Here is a 16,847-nt window from a genome sequence, read left to right on the forward strand (position 1 = left end):
CAACTACATATGATTATTATGTAAATTATTTAAACCCCAGTGTTTACCTTGCTTATATCAGACTCTGATTTGCTGGAACACATACTTTGAAGTTCCTGCACAAGATCCACTTCATCATCAGAACAAAGGGACAGCCTTTGTTCCAGATTTAACACTTTTAGCTGCTCATTCTCTGAAGAGCTATGAAAACAAAACAAGAGACAAGACAACTGAAAGTGGGCTATGGCACATAATTAATGTATTTATACACACACACAGGGCACTGGGAAATGGTATCCTCCTTTCACAAAGACTGCATAATTACACTGTCTATTCAGTAACACCCCTACTTTAGGATGTAGCAACAAACAGAATGGAAATAGCATCCAGTTTAGGCATCAGTAGTTGTCAGTCTTTAATTTTGTTGCTTCATAATACGCCCTCTTCTACCCAATTTAATCTGCTCTCTTCATTGTTTCAGCAAAGGATGCTTCCGTGTGACACGTATAAATGCCATTTGACAGGAGAGTTTTTCTTTTTTTTGCCTACACCAATTCAGTGCTGCAGCCATCCTCCCACACTCCTTTTTTGGAACTATTCCTAACTATTTAGGAGCCACTGCTAGAAGCACAAAGGTTTCTGTGCTCTGCAAAGATGTGAATTTCAGATCTGGAGTTGTCTCCTGCATATGGTAGCATAAAATGCAGTCCCCTTGGACCATTTGCTCAGTAGCTACTTAAAGACATTCCATATCATTTAGAGTAAAATGCACATATTATACAAACTTCAGATTTCCATTCAGTCGGCTGAAATAGCCAGAAGGTCTTCTTTGTACACCTCTAGATGAAAAGACAGCCTTCTGCTTTTTATAAGCCAAAGTAAGAGGAGTTTTATATAATATTCCCCAAGTCCTTGAAAATTCTAATAATAAATAAAGGAACATACTCTGTGGCAAGGTTTGAGCTACTGAAATAGGTTCTAAATTATAATTAAAAGCCTTCAACACCTCTCCTCCCCCCTCCCCTCAAATTAGAATTAAAAAGCCTATACTTCTTCAGATCTGAACCCAAAAGTAACCATACCAAACGTAAACCATCCACTTACTCAGAAGAGTGAACTGGGTTTTGACACAGTAGTATCTGTGATCTTTGCTAAATACTACAAGAATAAAAAACCTGACTTACTTTTTGATAAGAGAAGCCATTTTGTTGCAATTCTGTTGCAACATGTTCTTTGTTTTTATACCTGCACAAGAGGGAGGGAAGTTAACTTGTTAGTACTTAGCATAATTCTATTATTTTCTTCATTTTAAAAGCTGTAACGAATAGGCAAAACATATTCCTATTTTCCGATCATCAGCACGCCCCGTGTCCTGTCAAGATCATGTTAAGGCCCCACGGCCCTATTGCAATCGCACAAAGAGGCCTGAGCCCACTTTCTTGAGCAGGTGTGGTATAGGTAGTCTTTTCCCCACCAAGTTCTGCCAACACAGTGACTACCAGTATGGTCCTCTCAAAAAGAAGGAAACCAACCAATTCATCATTACTTGTTATCAGAGTGAGCCTTTGAACTCAGAGGTGAAAGGCTATCAAAATGAAATCCACTGTCCCATTTTGTCTCAATTTCCCTCCAAATGTTTATTCTTAATATACGTTACCAAGAGTGCAAAAGGATCCTTAGATACAAAGTATGACAGCAATAACCTTATCACCTTGAGCTGTGTTCACATCAACTCTAAGAAATTAAGCAGGATTAGATCTGGTCAGAATTGGGATGGAAGACTACCAGTCTGCTTCAGGAAGTGTTAGTGACAATTCAGAAATAGCACTCTTCTCCCTTTCAGAGTAGCAGCCGTGTTAGTCTGTATCCGCAAAAAGAAAAGGAGTACTTGTGGCACCTTAGAGACTAACCAATTTATTTGAGCATAAGCTTTTGTGAGCTACAGCTTACTTTGTTGGATGCATGCAGTGGAAAATACAGTGGGGAGATTTTATATACACAGAGAACATGAAACAATGGGTGTTACCATACACACTGAAAGGAGAGTGATCAGGTAAGGTGAGTTATTACCATCAAGAGAGAAAAAAAACCTTTTGTGGTGATAATCAAGATGGGCCATTTCCAGCAGTTGACAAGAACGTGTGAGGAACAGTGTGTGTATGGGGGGAATAAACGTGGGGAAATAGTTAAAACTAGGCATCAATATTTGGTGGGAATAGATTTTTCCATTTTTGCAGTATTAATTTTTTAGCAGCATAAGATGCTTAACAGCCATGCTACCTTGTTACCAGGTAATCTAGCCCAGGTACCAGGAGCATATCCAAGAATGAACTTAAGGGAGAGGGCTCCATCTTAGCTTCCAATATCAAACTGGTCCTTTGATCCCCCCTCTTCCCCAAACTCACACCAGAAATTCTTGATACAGGGGCACTTCCAAAACATATGAGCTAATGTGACACCCAGGGAGTTACACTTACAATAGTGGTCAGCATTTATGAGATCCATTATCACTAGCCTATGTGGTGATCAGTGTATTTGAAAAAGTGTCTTTTGGCGAATAAGCCATAGTTTCAAATCTATAGTTGCTTTTTTAACATTAGATACAATTGTATTGAAGGGGGTCCATGATAACTGTGTATCCAAATTGCTATTTCAAGCAACTCTCAAAGTATCAATCTTTGACAGAGTTTTTTGGGACTGGGAATCATAAAAGGATACCTCTGGCTGAGTAAATCCATTCCATTGCATCCGGTCCAAATACATTTGTAAGTAAATGCTTTAACTAGAAATATTTTCATGCTCCAGAGCAGGGCAAGCCAAATTGTTGCTGAAGACCTAAAAATGGTTTCAATTTATTATCATCCATTAGCTGTAACACAGTCATAATTCCTCTCTGTCTATCCAATTCCTCCACACCAAGGTTTTGCCACTCATTTTAAAGACAGGATTGCTCCATAGGATCACCTCTACATGGAAGAATGGATGGAAGCAGAACTTTCTGGCCAAGTTTGACCAAGCTTGCCTCCCATCCATTGTTGTGAGAGCTCTGGAGCCATCAAATCTGCCCTAATACGATCCTGCAATGCCTGAAAGGGAGGTAAGGATTACAAATTCTTGTTCAACGTGAACCCAAAGAGGAGTCTGTGTGGTCACATCTAATAACCACAAAGATGCAGGAATTAACAAAAAGGAGATATAAATAATTTTCTAATCTGGGAACATGAAATCCTCACAGAGTCAGGGACGTGTAATTTGTTCAGAGCCCAAATAACCTGCAACCCAAAGGAATATTCTTAAATTATTATTGCATTTCTTAAAAACAGTTTGAGGAATAGAAATAGGGACATACAAAATTCTAGGAAGGACATTCATTTTACCTGACACACTGAAAGTTAAACTCCATGTCCCCAAATCATTAGCCACTTGTGTAATAACTGGTTCTATACTTATTTTAGGGATGTTCTGAATATTTTTGGGGATCAGTATTCCTAAATACTTCATATAAGAGGATTGCCATTGAAAATCCCAGTTTGAGAAAAGGCTTTTGTGGACATATTTGTTAATGCACAAGATTTCTGATTTATCTTAATTAACTTTACATCCTGAATCTAAACTTATTAACAGTGGTTAGAAGGTTAGGAATGGTAATCTTAGATGTAGATACAAGAGCATCATCCTCATAGAGCACAATTTAGTTCTCTGTTTGGCCCACCCTAATGCCATAAATATTTTGATTTGCTCAGATGACAATGGCTAAAGGTTCTAGAGCTAAATCAAAGAGAAAAGGAGAAAGGGGGCAGCCCTGCCTCATACCTCTCTGTGATGAAACTAGGGCAGAAATAATACCATTGGTAACTACCCTGGAAGTTAGATTGGAGTATAAAAACTTAATCCAAGAAATAAATTATATACCAAGTCCAAAATTTTGCTAATATGTAAAAAAGGGTATGCGTTGAAAAGCTTTTTCAGCATCTAAAGAAACAACAGCTAAAGATTCTTTAGAATCTCTCTAAGTGGCAATATTATCAATCAGTTGATTCAAATTATCGGAGCAATGTCTGTTATGGAAGATTTGTGTGTGTAAGGAGTAAGAGTGCTTTGTCCAATTTATTGCTACATACCACACAGTCAGACATTAATAAACAATGTCAACAGTCTTATTCAAGCTATATTTAGCTGAAGAGGGATCAGTAAAGATGCCCTACATAACATTTTTAGCAGATTGCCTCTGCCACAGATCTCTGATACCCCTCTAGAAATTGTGGAACTGACTATAAAAGAAATGAAGGCTGGAAAGACTCCTGGCACAGACAGGTTCCCAACTGAATTTTTACAAAAAGTTCTCTGAAACCTTAACACCTGCATTATTGAACATGTTCAGTGAGACCAAGAATGAGCAAACTCTCCTCCCTACTCTAAGTGAAATTGTAATTTCAGTTATTATTACACCCAGGAAAGACCTTGGACTACGTAGCAATTATCGTTAGCCTTTTGCTTAAGTCTGTGTGCCCACAGCTTGCCAGCTCTCTAGCCAGATTCCCAGTAGTTTTGCTTCAAACAGAATAAAGCAAACTCTGCTTTTTGGGACAGAAGTGTATTGATTTCAATTCTGTGTTCTCTCCATGTCTTTTTATAGGTGGCATAAGAGATGATATGGCCTCTGATGAAAGCTTTAAAGAGGTGGCAGCTGATGAAGTGGTGGGGGCATGTGTTTTTTTTTTTTTTTTTAAAGTTCTAACTCTTGTTGGAGAGAGTTAACAAATGATGTATCAAACAGTGGAATGGTATTTAAGCTCCACGTTTTAGATAGGGGTATATACCCGGGGGGGCCTAACAGACAAATGTGCCCATATTTAAAAAAGGGAAGAAGGAGAATCCAAGGAACTACAGACAGGTCAGCCTCACCTCAGTCCCTGGAAAAATAATGGAGCAGGTCCTCAAGATATCCATTTTGAAGCACTTGGAGGAGAGGAAGGTGATCAGGAACAGTCAAACTGGATTTACCAAGGGCAAGTCATGACTGACCAACCTGACTGGCTCTGTGGATATGGGGAAAGCAGTGGATGTGATATACCTTGACTTTAGCAAAGCTTTTGATATGGTCTCCCACAGTATTCTTGCTAGCAAGTTAAAGAAGTATCGATTGGATGAATGGACTATAAGGTCGATAGAAAGCTGGCTAGATCATCGGGCTCAACGCATAGTGATCAATGGCTCCATGTCTAGTTGGCAGCCGGTATCAAGTGGAGTGTCCTAGGGATTGGTCCTGGGGCCGGTTTTGTTCAACATCTTTATTAATGATCTGAATGATGGGATGGATAGTACTCTCAGCAAGTTCGCAGATGACACTAAGCTGTGGGGAGAGGTAGATAGGCTGGAGGGTAGGGATAGGGTCCCGAGTGACCTAGACAAATTGGAGGATTGGGCCAAAAGAAATCTGATGAGGTTCAACAAGGACAAGTGCAGAGTCCTGCATTTAGGAAGGAAGAATCCCATGCACCGCTACAGGCTGGGGACCGACTGGCTAAGAGGCAGCTCTGCAGAAAAGGACCTGGGGATTACAGTGGATGAGAAGCTGGGTATGAGTCAGCAGTGTGCCCTTGTTTCCAAGAAGGCCAACAGCATATTGGGCTGTATTAGTAGGAGCATTGCCAGCAGACCAAGGGAAGTGATTATGCCCCTCTATTTTGTACTGGTGAGGCCACACCTGGAGTAATGTGTCCAGTTTTGGTCCCCCCACTACAGAAGGGATGTGGACAAATTGGAGAGAGTCCAGCAGAGGGCAACAAAAATGATTACGGGGCTGGTGCACATGACTTATGAGGATAGGCTAAGGGAAACTGGGCTTTATTTAGTCTGCAGAAGAGAAAAGTGAGGGGGGATTTGATATCAGCCTTCAACTACCTGAAGGGGGTTCCAAAGAGGATGGAGCTCAGCTGTTCTCAGTGGTGGCAGGTGACAGAACAAGAAGCAATGGTCTCAAGTTCCAGTGGGGGAGGTTTAGGTTGGATATTAGGAAACACTGTTTCACTTGGAGGGTGGTGAAGCACTGGAATGGGTTACCTAGGGAGGTGGTGGAATCTCCATCCTCAGAGGTTTTTAAGGTCCGACTTAACAAAGCCCTGGCTGGGATGATTTAGTTGGTGTTGGTTCTGCTTTGAAGAGGGGACTGGATTAGATGACTTCCTGAAGTCTCTTCCAATTCTGATATTCTATGATGCTATGAAATATATTTAGGAGCACAGTCAGCTATAACAATAGCACAAATGCCATAATCAGTGAAAGAACTGATCATGTCTTCTCACACTAAGAAATAGTCCAATTCTGAGTAAGTTGAATGAGCTGCAGGAAAAAAATCAAACGAATAAACAAAACAAAAAACTATAGTCTTTAGCCATTGGATTATCCAATCTCCACACATCCTGTAAACCTAACACCCATGTATGTAGGTATGAAGTACCTGACAAGTAATCATGTTTTTATATGGAGATGGAGCAGATTTATAAAGGACTGAAAGAAAAAAAGAAAAGAAAATGAACATACATATCATTCAACTACCACCTATCAACTTATTTAGAGCAGCCATATCAGATCTCAGAGAACAATACATAAATTACATACAGTCAAATCATTCCATATATATCTCCTCTTGCGAGGGAGGAGTTTGCAGATTTTTGAGGTATTTTTCTGCCTTCTGAGGGGACCTGAATGATAGTATCTTGTTGCCATCTTTAATATTGAACATTGCCAGATATTTAATAAAATAATTCTAGTCCATCTTCCTAGCCCATTGTTGTGCTTGGTTAAAAGCTGCCCTCACTGCAACCATATCACAGGGATAATCTTGAGCTTATGCTCAAATAAATTTGTTAGTCTCTAAAGTGCCACAAGTACTCCTTTTCTTTTTGCGGATACAGACTAACACAGCTGCTACTCTGAAACTTGAAAAAGCAGTATTTTAATTGTTGGTTCTCCCCCAAGAGCTCCTTTTTTCCTCTGGATTTTTGCAATATAAGCTCCTTAGTGGTAAACTTCAGGAACTACACAATCAATGCTCTCTGCTGACCTCCTGGAGCTGACGGGGAGGGCTATGGCCCAGTGTGCCCGCTCAATTTCAAAACAAAAATTTACCAGCAGATCCAACAACTTAGTTAGGGACAAATTCAGAGGGTTTGCCTTTTCTTATTCCCTCAGGGACACCCACAATTCTTGTGTTACATTGTTGTGAGCCACTGTCTAGATCAATTGGCTTGGTCTCAGTAGTCTTGATATCATTACAGTTCTTCATAACCTGGAATTTGTTCTCTTTGAGACTATCTTCCACTTCAGAAGTTCTGTGTTCTACTTCCCCATTCCATCTGGACAGAGCATGTAAGGGAACTCTGAATCTGAGGCGCAGTGGTAGGGTGGAAACTAGATTTAATTTCAACAGTCTCTGCAGCCATCTGTTGCAATACAGCCATCAGCTGCGCTCCATCAGATTCAGGCACCATTTTGTTTGCAGAATCAGGGAGGCAGATCTCTATTTTTTCAGTGTTTTCAGATTTGGAGAGGAAGATGCAGAGCTAGAGGGCACCTTGGGGGTTTCAGTAGTCAGGCACAATATTTCTTGGGGTTGGGGATGGTGGGTTTAGGGAATGATGTTCAGGGATTCCCCGTGGACTACTTCAGAGCTCCAGCAACCTGCATCCACCTTGGTTGCAGCACCCTCTGGTGTCCTCTCTGTGCTGTTTAAAGAATGCTATTTTTTCTATTCCAGAAGTAGTTGATTTTACATATGGATAATGCAATCCCTGTATAATTTATAGTTAACCATTTACTGGCTGATTCATGATCTCTGGGTGACAGGCATTATAAATTTATAAATGCCACTTATTAATTATATCTGCCACACTATTGTAGCTGCATTAAACCAGTTATCAACTATATAGTAACCTCTTATGTAAGGGACTGCGGAAGACTTTGTTACGGCTTAGCTAGGGAACTTCCGCTTTCTCGAGGCCGCCCGGTCACTGTAGGACATGGAGAACCAACTGTAACCGGTTTTAGGCCGGTTTTGTCTGCCTTGCATGGCCCGTTGCCAGGTAGTGGAAAGCCCCCTTAGGAAAGTACCTAATTATATATTCATGAGCTGTTTCTGTGTACTGCTTATTATGGCTCGCTGATTGCCCCTTCGTCGGACTCCGTCCCAGGCAAAGCTCCGGTGTGCTGGGTTCTCCGCCTCCGTGACAGCAATGCTTGGAGTCCCCGTTGCAGGTGTGTCACTAACCTTCAATAAAGCCAATAACTCACTGCTTAGCTGCGTGTGGGTCTCGTTTTCCAAAGTACCTCTGCTGGCCTGCGGTGCTTCGAACACCTTGGCCTAGAACATCTTAGAACCTCTAAAATACAATGTCTTTCGCTATGTGAACTCTGGATTTTTTTAAATTTATTTTTGGCAATGAAGAAGAAACCTTAGAAAAAACCCTGCAATTTAAAAACCAGAGACTTTTGCCCATCTGATAATTTTGAGGTAGAGTAAAGAATGCCACCAACTGCATCGCCACCATCATTTCCTACAGTCCCTATCTTATTCTTTGGAGTTCTCCCATTCAATTCCAAAACTGGCTTGATTCCACTTAGCCGGCAAAAGTGAAAAGATCATAGATTGAGAAAGTATGTCTGATTTTTATGATAACCATTTACATTATTGTTGTGTATATATAAAAAGCATGTAAAACAATGAGATTATTTAACTGACATACTTACTATGTCATTTAACACTTTATGTGCTATAAATAACAGGCAGGACATTTAACCAGAACAAAAATAAATTCAAGTAGGCTATTGCAAAAGTACCAGAAAAAGAGCAAAAGAGCTGAACAATTTTCAAAAGACGTGAACATTAAATGCACCTTGTTTTTGCTGAGAATTAAAAGGAAGTTAAAACATGAAAAAAATAAAAACCAGTTTCTTTCCAGGGTCATATTTACTCATCTCACAAACAACACCCTTCCCCATCACAAAAGACTAACATGTTTTCCGTGGTCCCAAATAACAAGCTTTACCTTCTGTATTTGCCTCCTGCTTACTCCATGATTGGGAAGATGAATGGCCTGACTTCTTTCGAGGACTTGTGCTCACCTTTCTCCAGGAAGCATTCTCTCCTCTTTTCTTATTACAATTTTTGTAGCTTGAAACCATGGCTAAGGGGAAATTTCCTCCTTTAAAGTCTGCTATGCATCTATCCAAATCTGAAACAATATTAATACACATTTTAAAAAAATGCTGAGAGTGCATTGCAGCCATGGCAGAGATATGCAGTTAGCAAAGAACTAACGTGGCCTCTAAGATTTCTCATCACTATTCCGTTCAATGGGATCAAACTCTTTTAATCACAAGACTTACCATATCTGTGAAATTACTATGTTATGTACTGACGTCTTCTCTAAAGTGCTTTGAGATATACTGATGAGAAGTGCTACATTTATTTAAAAAAATATCATTAAATAATGTTAATCCTGCTTAAGAAATTCCAGTATATAACTGCTTGCTTTCTAGCTGAGCTTGTTCACAGTTACCTGTTCGTGGAAGAGGACAGCCATGCAGAACAGCTTTGTTTAGCAAGATACTGAGAGCGGCTTTAACTACAGCCTGTTGGCCTTGACTAGGACTTTTTTTGGCTGCTGTCTGTCCCAGTGCAGACGGTCTCTTCACAGACACTCTGGAGAGTATTGCTTCTTGAACTCTGGGAGCAATGACAGTGTTCCATAATTTGGACAGCCACCTTGAAGCATACAGAAAACTTTACAATCAGGACAAGTTATCGAACATGTTTTACACATAACTTATTTATTAAAGATGACTTACAAGTAGGGTAGGGAAACAGATTTTGTGCCTTTAATTTGTTTTTGTTTTAACATCAGAAACTGACATCTTTGGCTAGCCTGACCAAAAGAGGAAGTGGCTTGCATTTTTTATTGTTGTTAACAATTTAACTCAAATGCTTGTCCAAAGAGTTAGAAGAAAAGTGGTTTCCATTAAAATTTGATATCCTTCTTCCTTAATTTGAGGTCTGAAATACCACCCTCTCCCCAGTCAGCGCAAGGCAGAGGGATGATGTTTGGTCAAACTAAAATGCATGATGCCCAAACTCCCAAATAAAGGGGAGGAGAGAAAGTTGGAGCAGGTAGCTCCTCTAATATCAGTTGCATAGAGAAATGTGCATGAGGAAGAGGCTTTCTCTGCCTGCCCCTTGCTGGTCTGGGGATGGGGGAGGGAATGGTGAAACCAGTTAGCTATTATACTCCTTCCCCAAATTTGAAACCTGTCCAGGACTTCATGAGCCATATTGCTTTATGACTGCTCTGCCTTCCTTTCCTGTAGTTGATGTATACTAAGCTGTGCTTCAGGATGCAGTGGTCTGACCCATTGTCTGTTTTTGGAATCAGAATGGAATTTTTCCTCGTTGGGTCAAACTGGCAACAGTCTGGTGATTTTTTTTGCCTTCCTCACAGCATTGTGGAGGCACAGCTGGGTTAAAAGAGAAGAAATAGCAAATAATATTAAGAGATAATATAGGAATGTTGTTTGTCGCAACTTGCTGCTAGTGTATAATGCAGATAAAGGCTATACAGGATAAGCTCCCAGAGATAAATGAGACCTGGGACTTTGCTGATGAACTTGGGCCTATAAAGAGAAGGGGAACGTGAAGTCTTTGCAGACCTAGGTCCCCTTTGACACCCTGTACCCACATCTTTCCATGTGCAGGGGATGACAAGCTACAGAAGTGAACAGCATATGAAGGGTAGGCTGAAGAGCATCTATCTTGGTTATTAGTTATATGATACAAGTCCTGTTAACCTGCAGCCAGTGAAATGTCTGGTATGTGAGGGGTGGTCATATAACACCCTCCCTATTGTTAAGTTAATAAAGTTGCATCTGGCCACTTAAGTCAGTCCTTGTGTCTGTTTTTCATTCTGGCATCTCCTGCTCAAGCTCCCCAAATACATGAGATACTATTAAGTCCTACAATATAAACAAACGCTAGCCTTGAGCCTATTTGATATTTCTAAGGTATAAATTTTAAAACAAGGGGGGTGGTGGGAAAGAAAGGGAAAGAAAGGGCTAAGAAAAGTCTCTTTCACACCTCCTTTATACATCATAATGAAACAAAACAAAAAACTCGTTTTAGAAGATCACACTTAATTCTCAAGACCAAGGACAACAGAAATACAAGGGCACAGAAAATCAGCAAGAACCATGGAACTGGAGTCTTCCGAATTTACTTGTTCTGCTCTCCAGAATCTAAGGGCCTGTCTACACTTAAAATGCTAAGCCGCTGCAGTTGTGCCACTGCAGTGCTTCAGTATGGATGCTACCTATGCCAATGGGAAGATTCTGCCATTGGTGTAGGTAATCCACCTCCTTGAGACACGGTAGCTAGGTCGACTGAAGAATTCTTCCATCAACCTAGTGCTGTCTAGACAGGGACTTAGGTCGGCTTACCTACACCACACAGGAGTGTGGATTTTTCACATCCCTGACAGATGTAGTTAAACTGGCCTAATATTTTAGTGTTGACCAGGCCTAAGTTGCCACTTTCAAAAGAGGAAGGTATAACACACTTCTGGCTGCAAAAACAGCTGCCGCTGATGTCTTGCTGAGCATACTGTTCAGGCGGATAGGTTGAAACAACAGCACCCAGTGAGCCATCAATGAAACCTAATTATCGCCATTTAAATCCCAACACTATTAATTACTACACTACCAAGCAAGAGATATCCAGTAAGTATTCATTGTAGCTATGTTTACTTTTATTGTTTATTCCCTGACAAAAACTACATTAAGATGGAGTTAAGGTTGAAAGTACATATCAAAAAGTTAAGGGTAAAAACCAACATTACAGCGATGCTGTAATTATCCCAAAACTGCATATTATCCCAAAACTAGTCAATTCAGAGTTAAGGTTACACTTAAAATAAATCTAAATCCATTATGGTTGGAAATGTATAGTTAAAGTACTCCAGCAACTTTAACTCTGTCCTGTTGTGATGCCATGCAATAACCACATAGTTAAGATTAAGGCATTTCAGTGTTTAAGGTCCCAGATTAGATTTAACTGATTTTTATAGACACAGATTTTTTCCCATATTGCCCCCGCCCAATGCCATAACTGATTCATTGTGTAACCAGTAACAACCATTAAGCTTCAAGCAGATACCAAATCCACATTTGGATACTGATGGACTGGATATTTTGGGGAGACACCTGGTGGGGATTGGGACATCTCTGGGATAGAAGAGGGTGGAGGGAAAATGCAAGTAAATGAGCTTTGGACGTAATAACATAGTGACAGGAAGGAGTCAGGCAGCTGCAGGAGCTCGGCAGAGGAGACTGGAGCCAGGGGCCAGGCAGGATCTGGAGGAGACTAATAGTCAGGGTCTAATAGTGGCATTAGTGAGAGTGTAAGAAAGCAGGCTGGACAATATGTGTTTGGAGGAGTTTTGTATGAATATGCCAAGTAGCCAGACTGGTGCACAAAACAAATACGAATTGAAGATTCATTGACTGTCTAATGTAGCCATGCAGTGTGTTTTAGCTGACAGTTATGAATCACAAATATGTTAGCTATTTCCCTATTCTTTTGTATTAATCACAAACATGTTTTCAAAAGTGTTGGAACATAGGCTCTTTTCAGAAGCAGAGTATGTTGATTTAACATACCAAACAATTGTGACATTTTCAGGAAAAACAGGAAACTTTGTATGTTTTCTGCACAATTTTACTGGCTGTTTAATTTTAGGCTATGCACAACATAGTTTTAATAACTGTAACTAAAAGATGATACTTCTATTTTCAAGATCATAAAAATATCTTATTGGATTTGGGAAACATATGATCATTATGTTCATAAATATTTTTAGTACCTCACTATGCCTTAATACTGGCAATCAGGGAATATAACTCTTACTTCAGTGTGACTTGGCCATGCCCAGGCTCCATCGGACAAGAGAAGAAATGTTTTGGCCCTATGAGTGCTTCAGGTGCACCTAAACGGGATAAGCAGGAGTTCAGCTGGTGCCAAACGGCAAGAATCCAGTCTATGATCTTGCACACTGGATCACATGGAAGGGGCACTTTACCTCTGAACTACAAAGACAGAAAAGACAAAGGGTTTGACATAATTTCATACCTTTATCAGGAAGGAAAGGGATCGGCTCTTTGGCATGTTGCCCATTGTGAAAATCAGATACATTTCAAAAACCACTTAATATACCTCATCTAAATAATCAGGAAAAGAAAGATTAAGACGACCAAATCTTCATCGAGTATCCTGAACTGCTGCATTAAATCTTATTGCCTTAAACATATATTAAACACATTTTCATAGAAACAAAGAGCGCAAATAACTTTGTGAACATAGTCAAAGAAAAAAGCTCCAGTGACCTAGAACGTGCAAGTTACACATACCACCAGACACACACGCATGCGCAAAAGAAGAAACAAAGCACAATGATATAAATAATAAGAAGCTTATGTATTCCTACAGAGAATAACATACAGATGACTGATGCTACTGTTTAGTAACCTCACTTTGACAAGCTGGGGCTTACACAGATTTATAAAACATGCAGGTTCTTTTTTAAATAAATAAGAGTGATACACTTGGGAATGACATTTTTCCTTAATTAACATTTCATGATATCTAGGCATCTGGACTTAAATAACTTGCATGTTAGTATTCCTAGTGAAAATGAAAAATCTGTGAAGGTGAAAATCCCTATGAAGCTCAGGTGCTAAGATCACATGAATGCTGAACTGTCTTGTTGGCTCTAGAGGGTTTATATTCAAAATGCAAAACGTGCTAATTTTAAAATGACATGCAGTAAAACACTTGGTTCTCATAGGATCACAATCTCTTCCTGGTGCTTAGAAATTAAAAATCAAAAAAATAAAATCTCCCTCCTCTTTGTTTAACAATACAGCCAAATAAAGGTATGCACTGCGATTATTTTATATTGTCCCACAATATGCATCTCACTGTGTATGGCAAAGATTCTTTGTTTTCAAATTGTAGGTAAGATTGGACTCTTGGCACTACCAAGTAATTAGGAAAATATTTTCCATCAGTTGAATTCATTTTAGTCACAACATGTAGCTAACGTAGACAGATTCTTTACTATGTTATACATCAGGCTGTAAGAAAACCACAGGCCATGATTTTGTTGAGGTAAACTGCTACTTTCAACATTCGCCACAACTTTTTTGCAATGCCACTCACTCAAATATGGCCCAGATTCCCCTCCATCATAACCTGGGAGGGGCAGTGAAAGTGGTGGATAAGGAAGATGATGGAGCCTGGCCAAGGTCCCTGGGGGGCTCGCCCTGCTTCCTGCCCCTGGCTCTGCCAAGTGCTGCCACTTCCACTCAGTCCTGCTGGCCTCACAGTATGCCCAGATACAGTTCCAGCTCCACCTGGTGGTGTGTATTGGGCCTGCTCTGAGCAGCAGCAACTCCTGTGAGACCCTGAGGACTTTTCCTCCATTGTCTTCCCACCCACTCCAAGGGACAGGCTTAGGGAGGCCTCAGTGAGTGGGGATGGGTGGGGGCTGAGGCTTGTGCCTCCTAAAGGGCTTGGAGAGAAGAGCACCAATGGTTTCAGCCACCTACAGGGCATCCACAGATCTCTGAGCTGGGGCTGACTTTAATGTGCAGGGGATTGCCCCCCCGCCTCACCCTTTCTGGGGACTGGAGGAATGGGTGGAGGTGTTATCCAACCCCTGTTAGAGGGTAAAGGACCCTACTGTCAACTTGACATCTAGTCAGAGTTTAGTCCTACACAATGCCCCACCTCCCATCCACCTACACACACCTGCACCCCAAACAGCAACTTTAACAAACTGCGGCCATAACTTTTGGACCAAAAAAAAAATCACAACTGAGCTAGAGAAGTGTGGTTAAGTGACTCTTGATGGTTCAGCAGACTGGTCATCTACTTTCATTTCTAGGCAGCCTCTCATTTTTAAATTGTTAGATCAAATGTAAGCTAGGTTATTAGTGACTGGAAAATATTGCCATTTCGTGGATAGTCTCAGCCCAATTTTTCCAAAGAGAGAGGTCAGCTTCACAAATACCTCTACACCAAATACAGCTATGAGACTTGCCAACCTTGGAGTATGTCTAGCCAAGGAAAAATGGTCATGGAAGGAATAAGTCCCACCTTCTTTGTGCAGATAATTTAATGCTGTCACATTATCTGTCAAAACCTGAAGTATCCTGTGTTCAGTCTCAGTCAGAAATGACAGTAGAGCTAACCTGACTGCTCTCAGTTCTAAGATACCGATATGCAGATTCTTTTCATTTGGTGACCACAGTTATGACTAATAGCCCCCATCACAGTGTAGATGCATCAGAGGTAAATAGTACTGATGGTAGAGGGAGATTGAAAGGTATACTCATCATTGTTACATTTAGAGCACATGTCGACCACACCAGCGCTGTTAACACCTGCTGTGAAGTTATCAATTTGCAATGCACATTGTCAAAGCTTGGTTTGTAATTTCTTGCTAGCCAGTATTGCAGGTCTCACATCCAAAGATAAGCATATGGGGTCATTGAGGTGACTGATGCTAAGAGACCCAGTACCCGGAGTAAAAGGGTATTGACTTATCTTTTTCCTGCCTCATTGGTTCCATAGCTCTTGCTTTCAGAGTTGCCTCATTTGGATCAACATGACTGGATCCGAAGAAGAATGTCTCCTTATTCTACCATGAGAATCTGTACTCAGGATAAGTTCTTTGAAGACCCTCTGGTCAGATGGGTCTTTCTCATGTGGACTAGCTCTTTGCAAAGAGGCTGACACCAATGAGGACTAAGCGCTCATGTTCACCTTAACAGTGATTTCCTTTTGTAGTGGATTGGCTCTGGAAACTGAGACTAACACCACGGTAGTTTTCCTCTTTGGATCCTTCCTACTTATGGATCCTTTACTACTTGGTACTACGGTGGAGGACTTGTTGTTCTTCCCTGCAGACTTGCCTAGAGCTGATGCTGGTCACTGAGATTTGTTTGAAATTTGTACTCACTCACTCAGTTCTGGGTGGCTTTGCTGACAATGCTTCTTGTAATAAAATTGCTTGAAGCCTGTTTTGTCTCCTTTTTTTGCTCACATTATAAAAGTCTAGCAAACTGAGCATTCTGATGTTGAGTGTCCCTCATCCAAACACGCCAGGCATCTGGTACATTCGTCGGGTGCTAGAAACACTACCGGACACGACACACAACTTTTAAAACCAGGCTTTTTAGACTTTGGTTCTGCTATCTCAAAACCAAAGATTTACAACTAACTTAAACTAATACTATTTAACAAACTACTAATTCTAGCTATAAAATTATTATCTAGCTAACAAGGTACAGAGCCATAAGCTCCCTGGAGCATTTCCTGATCTGTTCAGCTGGTCACAGTTGGAAGGAACGGAGGTGGCTGGAGCGCCATGTCTCTTTTGAACCCTTGCCCTGGAACATTCAACATTCACTGACGGGAGAGGTGAGGGAGGCATGTAACCATTCCAATAGCTGGTGCTAACTAGGGTTCTACTGTTCAGCTGCACCGGTTGGAGCATCTCACGGATGGGAATATGCATAGGACACTTAAAGAAGAAACACAAAATATTTCAATTAGAATATCCTGCTGTGGTGCCTCATGGGAGTTGTAGTTTGGTTTCCCTATGTCCCCATTGTCTTTGATGGGCTGGCACTCCAGCTAGATTACATCTCCCGTGATATACCATAGCCAGAGACTGAGGATGCAAATGGTTTCCTCACCATGAGGAGAGATCACAGAGCATCATGAGAGATGCAGTCCAACCAAGGAGCTCAGTCTATAG

The 16,847-nt window shown here is 40.8% G+C and overlaps 1 protein-coding gene across 1 annotated transcript in view; it reads right to left on the reverse strand.

Annotated features, from left to right (window-relative positions):
- CTTNBP2 (cortactin binding protein 2) overlaps positions 1–16,847 on the reverse strand; it is a 197,079-nt gene that overhangs the window by 14,164 nt on the left and 166,068 nt on the right. The window contains 5 exon segments of the mRNA XM_037888921.2: positions 48–180; positions 1,164–1,224; positions 9,027–9,212; positions 9,540–9,745; positions 12,932–13,110. Of these exon segments, the coding sequence (XP_037744849.1) occupies positions 48–180; positions 1,164–1,224; positions 9,027–9,212; positions 9,540–9,745; positions 12,932–13,110 (765 nt within the window).

The sequence above is a fragment of the Chelonia mydas genome, chromosome 1 (genome assembly GCF_015237465.2).
Source record: "Chelonia mydas isolate rCheMyd1 chromosome 1, rCheMyd1.pri.v2, whole genome shotgun sequence".
Taxonomy (NCBI): domain Eukaryota; kingdom Metazoa; phylum Chordata; order Testudines; family Cheloniidae; genus Chelonia; species Chelonia mydas.